Source organism: Callithrix jacchus, chromosome 10 (assembly GCF_049354715.1).
Source record: "Callithrix jacchus isolate 240 chromosome 10, calJac240_pri, whole genome shotgun sequence".
NCBI lineage: Eukaryota > Metazoa > Chordata > Mammalia > Primates > Cebidae > Callithrix > Callithrix jacchus.
Window position 1 is genome coordinate 56,243,950 of NC_133511.1, and position 12,918 is coordinate 56,256,867.

The following is a 12,918-nucleotide window of genomic DNA, read 5'->3' on the forward strand; positions in this document are numbered from 1 at the left end:
ATTATTTCAAAGATATGTAGATTCACAGATTACGTTTTAAGAATTTGACAGTTATCTACGCCCCCCCTCCCCCACTAAATGTCCCTAAAACATCCCCTTTTCTCTGTTGGCAAGAACAGTCTTCCTGCATTTACCAAAAAAATCCTTTAAAATCATCCAGTTTAACCTTTCAATAAATGCCTGGGTCCCTTATGCCCAGTGACTAGCCAAATACCTCTTGAGTGAAGGACCCTCTATCTTTTCCAGCATAGTGCATCTCCAATCTGAACACTTCTATCTTATCTGTCAGCCTTTACCTGCACCACAATTTGAATGCCTCAGCTTTCTACTTTTTTATTCTTGCAGCCACACAGAGCAAAATGGCTTCTACTTCCACATTTTATTCCTTAACACATTGTATATTTCTATTGTGTCCATTTTGAGTCTTGTTAGGGCCCAACATTCTTAGTAAGCTTGTTTTTCTGTTCATTCATTCATCAAGTATTTAGTGTCAATACTGTGTGCTAGACAAGTCTCCAAAAAAACAAAGATGAATACTACCTTCTATTCTACACATACCTTCTACACGCACAATTTAAAGGAAATTCCGTGCTCCTTCTATACGCACAATTTAAAGGAAAGATAGACTCTGAAACAGACAACTACAAAATAACACAATGCATAACAAAAGGAAGCCTAAAAATCTACAAAAACACAGAAAAGTTATGTATCTAGAGAATAGTTGGGGTGATAATTTAGTATTACCTCGAGCAGATACCGTCTGAGCCACATCTTCAAAAGTGGAACTACTCAAGGAGAAGATGTGAAGTTTCTGGTAGAGAAAATAGCATGAATAAACACCAAGAGATGAAATATAGTGCGAAAAAGAGCCTGCAGTTCAGTTCACTGTTCCTGGGTGGTAAAGTGTGAAGCTGGAAATAAAGTTGACAAGGTTAAGAGTTAGATCATGAATATCTTTCTCAGATGAAAAAGTTTTGAGTACCCTCTCCAAATGTGTTGACATTATTAGAAGAAAGCATTTGGTTATCACCCAATCTCTGTTTGCCTCCTTCCCTACTCTCATTAATCAAGAAATTATTATTTTTGAGATGCTAACTACAGTGAGACCAATGCACTCTAGTTAATGTACTTAGAGCTTGACACAAATTCCACTGAAAATGCTCATCCTCCCATTTTTTTCTTTCCCAAACCTCTGGATCTTAGAGAACTGCCTCATTAAGTCCCCTAAACACTATCTCCATGGCTACTTACTTGACAATGCAGTTGAGGTTACACAGTGTGTGAAATATGCTGATCACTAGATACCAGAGTGTCACCGCTTTTTCTGCTATGCTTTGAATATCCATAAAGGCAGAAATCATCTGGCCTTAACCTCTGCAGCCTTAGTTCAGTCAGTCGCATAGGAAATTCTCAAGCAATACTAACACAATCATTTGGTGTCAATAAGTATTTAAAATCCAAAATGGTTTCTCTTACACTCTGCTCTTGCAAATCTCATGATTAAGGCACATCTATCCAATTCTCCTTCTTGCTTTCTTTGTTTCAACTTTATTGTCTGTTCCTTGGGTCGGGCATGCCCTTTCTCACCTAAGGGCTTTTATGTGAGTTCTTCCCACTATGTCACTAAGTCACTGTGTTTGGTTCTCCTCTTAGCCACTCTTACACTTGCATTTCCCTTCATGTGCCTTATAAACTGACATATTTACTACTGTAGATCCAGGACTTAGTCCAGTGCCAGGTACAGAGGTTATATTTAATAAATGTTAAATAAATTCATGTTGATATGACTGCTATTAAGTAATAACTCTGTTCATTGAACACTGAACTTTTTCAAAGGGCAAACAGAGTTAGAGAAGACATCAGAAGCATGAAGACGTGGGGTTTTAGTTGCCATAGCTGAGTTCTTCATTTCACCCTTTCAACATATGTAATAAATGTACAATTATAAAAATACTCTGGAATTCAGTTTTATTAATTCAGTCAATAAAAATTGCTAAACATTACCTTGACATTTGCAGTGGTATAGCTATCAAGTTATAGCTGATCTTGACATTGAACCTTTCTGACTAATCGAGTGCCCTAATTAATTTTGCTGGAATAACTACTAAATTCTCTTCATCTCTTTTTACCCAAGAGTGGAAATTAATCAAGTGATCATAAATTTAGTAAGCTATCTTGGTTATAAAAATGTAGAGAAATTTAATATCTGGTGACAAGGGACTGTTAAAATAAGTGATGATACATGACCTTGATGAAACAATACGAGTTATTTATGATGAATAATTATAAAGACTGACTATCTGGATGGATCATGAGGTTAGGAGTTCAAGACGAGCCTGACCAATATGGTGAACCTGTCTCTACTAAAAATACAAAAATTACCCAGGCATGGTGGTGCACGCATGGAGTCCCAGTTATTCAGGAGGCTGAGGCAGGAGAATTGCTTGAACCCAGGAGGCGGAGGTTGCTGTGAGCCAAGATTACACCACTGCACTCCAGCCTGGGCAACAGAGCAGGACTCCATCTCTAAATAAATGCATAAATAAATAAAAGAAAGACTACCTAGCTACGACAGAGAAAGGGCTTAAAATATAATGTGATTTGGAAAAAATTACAACACAGCTATGAAAATATATGTAGCCATGGAGATAGGGATTAAAAGAGACTAAATAAGAAATAAGATGGTTTGTGGATTTGGGGGGACTTTTAATTATGCCTTACAAACAAATTTTAGAAGGATATATATGCATATCCTTCCACATATATGTGCATATATATCCTTAGATCTATATATCTTTAGAAGGAGATAAAGATATATATGAATATGTATATGTATATATACACACACACTGGATGTCAATTACTGTAATCTACAGGAGTAAGTATAAAAGCTTTATTAGAATACAAACTACTCAGATTTACATGCTACAGCACTATTGCATGCCTTTTCTATTGCTATTGCAGATTAAAGCCTGTTTATTGTTCAAACATATCTCTGGTTTATTATGACTCTAGATAGGGGCCCTGTCTTCTGAAGTGGAAGTTTTCTGTTACATAGAAACACATTTATTTGACAGATAAGTGATACTAGAACAACAATACCAGAAATAAGAAAATGAAAACACTCAAGTTCACTCTTCTATTAAATCAAATACTTTCATGTAACTTTTTTCCATGCTTTTTCATATGAATGTATAATTTTTACAATTAATATTCTAATGATTCTTTATATTTTTCATATTACACAGTTTATAAGTTTTTATCTCCTGCTTCATAAATGTGATTTTAATAACTCCATAAGGGAAGCAATTTTTAAAAGCAAAAATATAATGCCCCTTGCATCCTTACAGTGCAGGAATAAACCTGAGTGTTTTTCCTGACCTTCCTTTGTCTGCTAACTGTGCACTTATGGTTTAGCATACAAGACTGTTGTCACCTGATTTCCATTTGAGTAGTAATATGATAATGGGAGAGCAAGAGGAACTAGGTTTTAGGTGACAGACACATCATTTAATATCTGCTTTTTGTTTCTACAGGGAAATTCTGGCCTGGGCTTCAGTATTGCTGGGGGGACAGATAATCCCCACATTGGAGATGACCCTGGCATATTTATTACGAAGATTATACCAGGAGGTGCTGCAGCAGAGGACGGCAGACTCAGGTAAAGATCTGAAACATGAGAATTATTTTGAAAGTAAATCTGCTGCATTAATGAGGCACATTTGTATCCTTGAAGAATAATAATCCTACAAAAGTTCTGTAGTTGAAAGAGAAGGTTTTTAAGGCAATCTTCCTGAAATGACTTTGCAAATCTCTTGCCACTGACTGAATTTCAGCTAGTATTTGATTTGTGTTTGTTAATGGCTATGTTGAACATTGAGCCAGGTGCTGTGAGGAGGGGATGAAGATAAATCTTTTGTTTGGATGAGGCCTTCAGTCTAGTTGGAAAGAACATAAATATGAACTAATGGGCAAATAATATAATTATCCAAACAATACACTATCAGTAGCATTAACAAAATAATGCATTATTACAGACATTGTATGTATTCTTGGATTCAGCAACCATTTATGGGGCTTTCTCTAGGAGTTTAGAGAGAAGAAAATAAAGGAGTCTAAAAAACCATTCCCTAGGAAGATTTCCTCTGAGTCCTGAACGACAATTCATTAATCCTACAGATCTGAGTGGGAATACAGAGAAAAGAACAAGTTGTCCCTCAGAAAAAAGGGAAACCAGCCTGATTTAGATGAAGACCATAGGGTGGTCTTGCTCAGTGGCTCACACCTATAATACCAGCACTTTGGGAGGCCAAGGCAGATAGATCACTTGAGGTCAGGAGTTCAAGACCAGCCTGGTCAACATGGTAAAACCTCGTCTCTGCTAAATATACATAAAGTAGCTGGGGCATGGTGGTAAGTACCTGTAATCCCAGCTACTTTGGAGGCAGAGGCAGGAGAATGGCTTGAACCTGATCCCAGTTATCTGAGATCACACCACTGTACTCCAGCCTGAGTGACAAAGACCATGTCTCAAGAAGCAAAGCAAAAAAAAAAAAAAAAAGCACGTGGTGAGTTTAGGTTGGTTGAGGGACTGCAGCCAGGTACTTCTCAGCGATAGAGAACAGTAGTTAGTTGAGCTGGGCCACTTTGTTTACAGAACTTAATTGTGGGAAATAAGAGTTACCCTCACGGGATAAATAATATAAAATGCTATGAGATCAAAACCTTAGCTAAGAGGCACTACAGGTTGGAAAAATTAGGAGAGATTTTTCAGGAAGAATAACATGACCTAATGTGATTTTAGCACTTCTACTAGGTTGTAAATCCATAGTAGAAGTTGTAAATCCCAAAGCCAAGCAGTTACATATGTATAAGTGGCGCGATAAACTCTTGCTGAAGAAATGAATTTTTAATAAATCAATGAATAAAGTGGAGAAGAGGAAGAAGTGAAAATTAAAGTGGGAGATAGGAAGGATATATTAAATAAAAAATATTTATGTCACTTGTTAATGACTGTAAGGAAGAGTTTATTCAAGAGGGATCACTGCAATGGAGATTTTGCAGTAGGGGAGAGAGATTGGTCTTAACTCTGAATGCAACAAGCACAAGTGAAGATGTATAGCCAAAGAGCTGTGGAGTAGGGGTGGCAGTTAGTGCCTGGAAAATTACTGAGACAAAACGTCAAGGGTAAGGGGAATTCTGGCTAAAGGGACTTGGCAGGATTCTTGTTGAAGGCAGTCCAAGCTGATAAATTATCAAGGAAATGGGATAAGGAATTTGATCAGATACCAAGGGAGAGAGATTTTGATAAACTGACTCAGCAGGGTTCTTGCTAAAACCAGGCTAAAGAGGCCAAATAAAATGTCTAAGGTCGAGGCCTAATTGAGAGTAGGATCCAGAGAAGCCTGACTCAAATTTAATCAAGCACCGAGTCTTACCAAATAATGCGAGTAAAGTCCTGTAGGTAAGAATGACGTTAGTTTGCATGGAACCACATCGAGGACTGTGACTTAAGTAGCAGAAATGTAAGCTTCGTAGTACTTCCTCAGTTTTTTTTTTCATTAAGTATAAATAAGCTTCTTTGCTGTTTTACTTATGAATCAACCAAAATACTTTTATTCCTTATCCAGTTTTTCTGATGTAGTGATTACTTTTGAGAGTTGCATGTTTACAGCTTGAGGAAGAGAATCACATTTTATTTTCAGATGCATCTGCATCTTTTATCAACAAAAAAGATGCTCCCACAGGAAATAAGGTTTTTGACAATAGAATTTTTAAGCTGAATTAACTAAATTAATTTCTGAATGAGGACATATCCCTGCTAGAGTGAAAGGTTTGAAAAAGATGCTATGTGAGTCTGAGTCATAGTGGGGACTCCGTTTGCTAATACTGGACCCTAAAGAAGGTCCATTTTTAAAGTTTTTAAAAATAGACTTTTTTAGAGGATGATTTAAAAATTATCTCTAAATTAATACTACGGCAGGCTGTAATCATCATTTTTAACCACTCGATTTATCTATAAGACGGGAAGACCCTCCACCCTTTAACCAAATTCTGGCTATAAGCTTGAAATAGATTTTAGGTTACATGTTTGCTCTACAATTAAGAATGAAAGGTGAGATCTCTGAGAGTGGCAGTGTTCTTTGCCTGCAAACATTGTGGCAGCCTCATGGCTACAGAGGTAAAGCAAAGTTCTGCTGTGCTAGAAACTTCATTCATAGTTGTAAAGATAATAATGATAATGAAAACTAACATTTCTTGAGTTGTCATCATGTGTGGGACATTGTGCTGAGATGATAGAGAGATGTCAGATGTAGACACACACACACATGCACAGACACACACACAATCTCCTACCTCAGTAGCCATATAGGTAGGTACTATTATTGTAGCCATAATAATAATAACTCAGAAAATTACATCTTAATGATTTTAAGAAGCTCACCCAGCTAGCTTTGACCACATTAAAAATCCAGTTCTGAATGTTACTTAGGTACTCTCTAAACTCGAATGCAATGGTAGAACTCCTACATCATGTATTCTCTGCTTTAAAACTCCCAAAGGTAAAGCTTTTACAATGTTTAGAGGTAATTCTGAACAAAACAGAGTTTCTTATTTTTCTATTGAGCCACAATTTCCTTTTTTTGACCTCTACCCATTGGTTCTTATTTTGGCTTCCGGGAGCCGGGGCCATGGCCTATGACTCTGTATGAATATTGCCTACTAAGGTTGTACAATGAACAACCTGCAAAATTTTGTACAGTACTTCTAACTAGAGCAACAAAATTTACCTACTCTCTAATCCACATTACAGCCTTTGCCTACCTGAAGACACCGAAGTATAGACTTTCAGCATTTGGCAGGTGGTGTAGTTTAAGGCATACATTTTATAGAGGGAGATTCTGTAGCTCAGAGGAGTGACTTATCCTGAGGCAGAAATCATTTGGAGATCCTCTTTAACTAAAATCCAAATGTCCTGACTCAAATAATTAAGATGCTTAGGTAATGCTAACAGACAGTAACAGCAAAGCCTCAACTAAGCCTGACTAAATCTTTTCTCAGTATGACAGGAACACTGAGGCTGGACCAACAGGCTGTGAGGAGTAGGTTTTATCTCATTATTAGTCCTTAAGGACAAGGGAGAAGGACATTATAAGTAGCTCTGGAAAGATGTGGGTTCTAACTTCTATATATAACATAATTGACCTTGGACAATAAACCCACTTAATAACTGTTTTCTCATTTGTAAAGTGGTCACAGTAATACCTACTTCACTGAGAGGTTCTGAGGGAGATAACCTAACTCCTTAGGTATGGCAGGCACCTAATTGGTACTCAATAAATTTTGCCACCATTTTCCCCTTTTTCCTTACCTTCCCTTCTCTAAGTAGTTTTTCCTCTCCTCTTGCCTCTTTTTCTTTCTTTTCTTCTCTATTACCTTTCCTATTATACCTTCTACCTTTCCTTCCAGTCTCCTTTCACTCTCCGTGTTCTTCCCTAAGCTTCCTGTCCCTATCTTTTCACATAATTTTTTTCTCTTGGTCATAACATGGAATTAAAGACCATTTAAAAAAATAGAAATGGTGCTAAAAACGGTTCTATAGTTCTATTCTCAAGTTTATAATGTAAGCAACGGAATCTGCTGTGTTTCCTTTGCTTAAAAAAAACTCTATAAATAAACATAGTTTCCTTTTATGTAAACAAATCCTTTGTTCTTTACTTTGGGTTAGAGACACTTAAATTTCTTTTAGATGTATCCTTTGCATTATAAATTGCTATGGTCTGAATATTTGTATCTTCCCAAAATTCATATGTTCAAAGCTAATCCCTAACTTAATGATATTAGGAGGAGGGGACCTCAATAAATGATTAGGTCATAAAGGAGGAGTACTCGTGCATGTGTTTGTAAAAGAGGCCCTGGCTTTTATTAGTGCCCTCATGAAAGCTGCCTTGCCCCTTCCTTTATGTGAGGACACAGCTAGAAGGTGTTATCTATGAATCAGGAAGAGGGCCCTCACCAGACATCAAATCTGCCACTGTGTTGGTTGTACACTACACAGCCTCTAGAACCATATGAAATACATTTCTGTTGTTTATAAGCCATTTAGTTTATAATATTTTGTTATGTAGCAGCCCAACAGACTAGATATGTTATATTTTTGACAGTTAAATAATAGCAAAATTTACAGAGAAGCTAAGATCCAGAGAAATAAGGTGATGGGTTTGCTCTAAGGAGAGTAGTAATATGAACTCGAAATTAGTGGATATGTAATAATCAGATCAATAATAATAATAACGAAGACCAACTTAGTGCTTACACTGTGACAAGTCATTTTCTGGCACACTAGCTCATTTAAAGTGTTAAATGACTCAGCAAAATTCATTCTATTATTTATTACCCCAGTTTTCAGATAAGAAAATTGAGGAACTAAGAGGTTAAGCAACTTCCCCAAGTTTGTACAGCTAGTAAATATTGGAGCCAGAATTAGAATGTCAGCAGTTTGGCTCCAATGTCCATGTTTTTATCTTTCAATCTATAATGCAGAAAAGCAACAACAACAACACTTAAAGACACACTGTGGTAAGCTTTATTCTAAATGCCACTCCCCCCGGCCAAGCATGGTAGCTCATTCCTGTAATCTCAGCACTTTGGGAGGCAGTGGCGGGTGGCCTTGGTCAAGAGTTCAAGACCAGCCTGGCCAACATAGTAAAACCCCATCTCTACTAAAAATACAAAAATTAATGGGGTGTTTTGGTGGGCACCTATAATCCCAGCTACTTGGAAGGCTGAAGCAAGAGAATGGTTTGAGCCGGGGAGACAGAGGTTGCAGTAAGCAGAGATCATACCACTGCACTCCAGCCTGGGCAACAGCACAAGAGCCCATCTCAAATAAAAATGCCTCTCCAAGATTCTATACCCTAATCCACTGAATCTGTGACTATGACGAGATGTCACTCCTGTGATTTTTGCATGACATAGTTGACCTTAAAATAGGGAGAGTATAACGTGTGCCTTGTCTAATTACATGAGCCCTTAAGAGTGGAAAGATTTCTCAGGCTGGTGGCAGAAGTTAAAGAGATTTGAGATGTGTGCTGTACTTGACACATTGTTGTTGGCTTGAAAATGAAGCAAGGAAGAATGAGAATAGCCTCTAGGAGCAGAGAGAGGCCCCCAAGCCAACAGCCAACAATGAAGCAGAGACCTCAGTCCCACAATCTCAAGGAACTGAATTCTGACACAACCACATGAGCTTGGAAGAAGACGCTAAACCTAGAGATGAGAATGTAGCTAAGCAGAATCTTGATACAGACTTGTGAGAACTTAAGCAGAGATTCTGGCCACATTGTGCCAGAACAGGTATAGTTTCAAGTTGATAATTTAGTGGTAATTTTCTTTTTCTTTTTTTTTCTTTTTTTGAGATGGAGTCTCACTCTGTCACCTGGGCTGGAGTGCAGTGGTGCAATCTTGGCTCACTGCAACCTCCACCTCCTGGATTCAAGCAATTCTCCTGCCTCAGCCTCCCGAGTAGCTGGGACTACAGGCAGCTATCCCCATGCCCATCTAATTTTTATATTTTTCATAGAGACATGGTTTCACCATATTGGCCAGGCTGGTCTCGAACTCCTAACCTTTTGATCCACCTATCTCAACCTCCCAAAGTGCTGGGATTACAGGCATGAGCCACTGTGCCTGGCCAGTTTGTGGTAATTTTCTAGGAAGCAATTCTAGGAATCCTGGAGTCATTTTGAAAAACTTTCCTGTGTGTGTGAAAACATAGCCAATATAAAGTGAGAGTGCAGACTAAAGACACAGATAAAGTGAGAAGTGATTTCCTCCCTAAGTAGATCAGACTTCAAATCAAGCTCCAGTCTTAACTAAGGCAACAACTTTGCCTCAGAAAAGAGATGTAGGAGAAAGAACACGATATTTGGAGTCAAAGACCTAAGTTTCAGGTACTACTTCCTAGCTATGTGATTTTGGGCACCTTTTTAAGCTCTCTGTTCTTCAGTTCCCTCATTGGTACATTGGAGATAGGAACAAATATCTCAAGAAGGTGTAGTAAGATTATATGAAACAGTAGCTCTAAAGCAATTATATAAAAGGCAAGGCCTGCAACATAACTCTGTTATCTGCAGAGCCAACCATTTAGCAGAGCACTGAACCTGAGCCACAACTCTGTGGCAACCAAGGATGGGCAGTATGGTAGGCAAAATTCTGAGATGCCCTCCAATAACCTGCATCCTTGTATAATCTCTTTCCTTTGGATGTGGACGGGACCTGTGAATATGATCATATTCAATTCCGTGATTATGCTACTTTATATGGCAAAAGGGACTTCACAGGTGTAATTAAGTTCCCTAATCAGTTGACTTTGAAGTAATCAAAATGGAGATTCTCCTGATTCAGTCTGACCTATCCAATGAGACTTTTAAAAATGGAGAGATTCTCTTGTTGGCATGGATGAAGCAAACTTCCAAGTTGTTAGAGAATCTATGGTGGGGACCATATAGCGAGGACCTGAAGGTATCCTTTTGATACTAAGTATAGTCCCCAGCCTACAGCTAACAAGATGGAAGGTGTCAGTCACACAGTCATGGGGAATTGATTTCTGCAGATTGCTACATGAGCTTATAAGAGAACCCCAAGCTCCCAAAAGGAATGTAGTCCAACTGACACATTGGTGCATGGAATATTGTGATACCCAAAGTAGAGGACTCCTCTGAGTTACATATGGATTCCCGACTTGCTGAAATTCTAAGATAATAAGTTGTCTTAAACTGATTAATTTGTGTTAACTTGTCATGAAACAATAGGAAACTACTATAGACATATAAATTCTGGACCCTAAAATTCCCTTCAACTGAGCGCCTGTAACACTGTCACACCAAAACTTCAGAAACACCGATTAGGCCTCATGACTGGGCCGGGAACTTTCTCATACCTAAAGGCAAGAGGCCACAAGCACAATCAATCATAAGCAAGGAGTGGACCCTGACCAGTAAAAGAGAGGAATCTGGTCCCTCAGGTGGAGGAACAGCAAAGATGGACACTGAGACCTGTTGTTATATCTAATGGCTGGAGCTATGAATCTGAGCTGGAGTGAGAGAGACAGCCAGAGGCTGCAGGAAAATGTGAGATGAGGGCTAAGTCAAGAGGCAAGGCAGGAAGAGCACATGGTGATTTAGATGACTTTCTCTGGGCAGTGTCCATGTTCTGGTAAAACTTCTTTTTAAGTATAACTTTTGGGCATGTGTGTTTATGGCTATGATATTTGTCCTTTGTGTAATAAATATAAAATAAAGAAGAGGGGACAAAGGCTAAGCAAAACATGGCACATTCATTTTTACACTACACAAAGCTGATGACTAGTAACATTTTTTGTACATGTCTTTCTGATGTTTTTTGCCTTTTAAATTTAGTTTAGATCATACTCTATAGGATATTTAGTATTTGTTTAACTTCACTTAACCTTATTTCATCGACCTTTCCCGGTATCATTAAAAAAGCCTTTGCAAATAATATGATTGTTATAAAGCAGCATATTTAGCAATTCACATTGTTAGGAATTTATTTTCAGTTCATCAGCATTTTAAATATGTAGATATCTTTTGGAAAACATTATTAACCATGTACCTCATTGTTTCCTTAGGATCTATTTCTACTGTAGAATTTCTCAACCTGATAGAGTGAACATTTTAAAACCTTTTGATGCAGGTTACCCAATTTCTTTCCAGAAATATTCTACCAAATCTTACTTTTACCAGCAATGTTGGAGAGGTCCTACTATGCAATATGTTGTCAGTGTTGCATGTGGTTTCACATTTGTAATTTTGGCATATGTGTATGTTCAAGACAAACAATGGTATTTTTTCTTGCTTTGCATTTTTTTGATTAAGAGGAAGATGGAACTTTTAAAAAATGTTACTAGTCATTTGTATTTTGTCTTCTAGAGTTGTCATTAAGATTTGATAGCATCACCTGTCTTTAAGCATTTTTTGAAAAGAACATTAGGTTTTCTTTCAGAGCAAAATAGAGATACTTCCATGATTTGAAGAATGGTTTTTATTTCTTCACTTGTATTTGAATTATTTTTAAAAATGCCCTCTGTGTAGCTTGAAGTCCCAGAATTGCCAAGGACCAATACTGATATGTCATCCTGGGGAACAACTATCACATGACAGCCCCCACTTGGCGATGCAGCAATGACATTTTACACAAGAGTGCATTTATTAAAGGCATCCACAGCACAAAGGCAGCATGTAGAAACAGGCAGAAAAGATGGCTGCTTGCCAATTTCCTGACAAGTGACACAATTTAATCTCTTAGCCTTCAGCACAATCGTTTCTACTCCCAGACAAGATTTAGGGGGAAAAAAGTTTTCTTTCCTTTAAATCTATTGCTTCATTTATTACTTCTGTGTCTGTTTACAGATAAGGTCGCCTTTGTCCTCATAAAAAACAGATAAAACATAAATGTTTATTTCAAACAAGAATAATGATTATACTGAGATTAGACTGTACTGACAAAGTTGAGAGGTCAAGGACCAATGTTTCCAGAATGCAGTCCTTGTGTATAAACCACAATATTGTCCTTTTGGCTGTCCTTTGTCAATTCATTCTTTGCTTTTTCATTAATGTATATCTACTAATTCACTGGTGATTTTAAAATAAGAACATGATGAGAAAGAGAGAAGGGGAGGGTAGGAAAAGGAAACACAGAGAGGGAAGGAAAAGAAGGAAGAAAAGTGATTGGTAATCATCAGGAGATGAAGGCTTAGAAATGGAAAAGATAATGCTCAACTTTACTTGTTTTTTTTTTTTCTGTGTAAATGACAAGCACCAGAGGAAAGGGAGTAACTTCCAGGCATCACAGTCTGACACTTACTCCCAAGACCCACTTACCGATTGTTTAAGGAAA

General features: G+C 37.7%; 1 protein-coding gene across 47 annotated transcripts in view; it reads left to right on the forward strand.

Annotated features, from left to right (window-relative positions):
- DLG2 (discs large MAGUK scaffold protein 2) overlaps positions 1 to 12,918 on the forward strand; it is a 2,299,762-nt gene that overhangs the window by 1,638,083 nt on the left and 648,761 nt on the right. For all 47 annotated transcript variants that reach the window (XM_078340083.1, XM_078340084.1, XM_054241373.2 and 44 more), the window contains one exon: positions 3,537 to 3,661. In XM_078340083.1, coding sequence (XP_078196209.1) covers positions 3,537 to 3,661 — 125 coding nt within the window. The remainder of the gene's footprint in view (positions 1 to 3,536; positions 3,662 to 12,918) is intronic.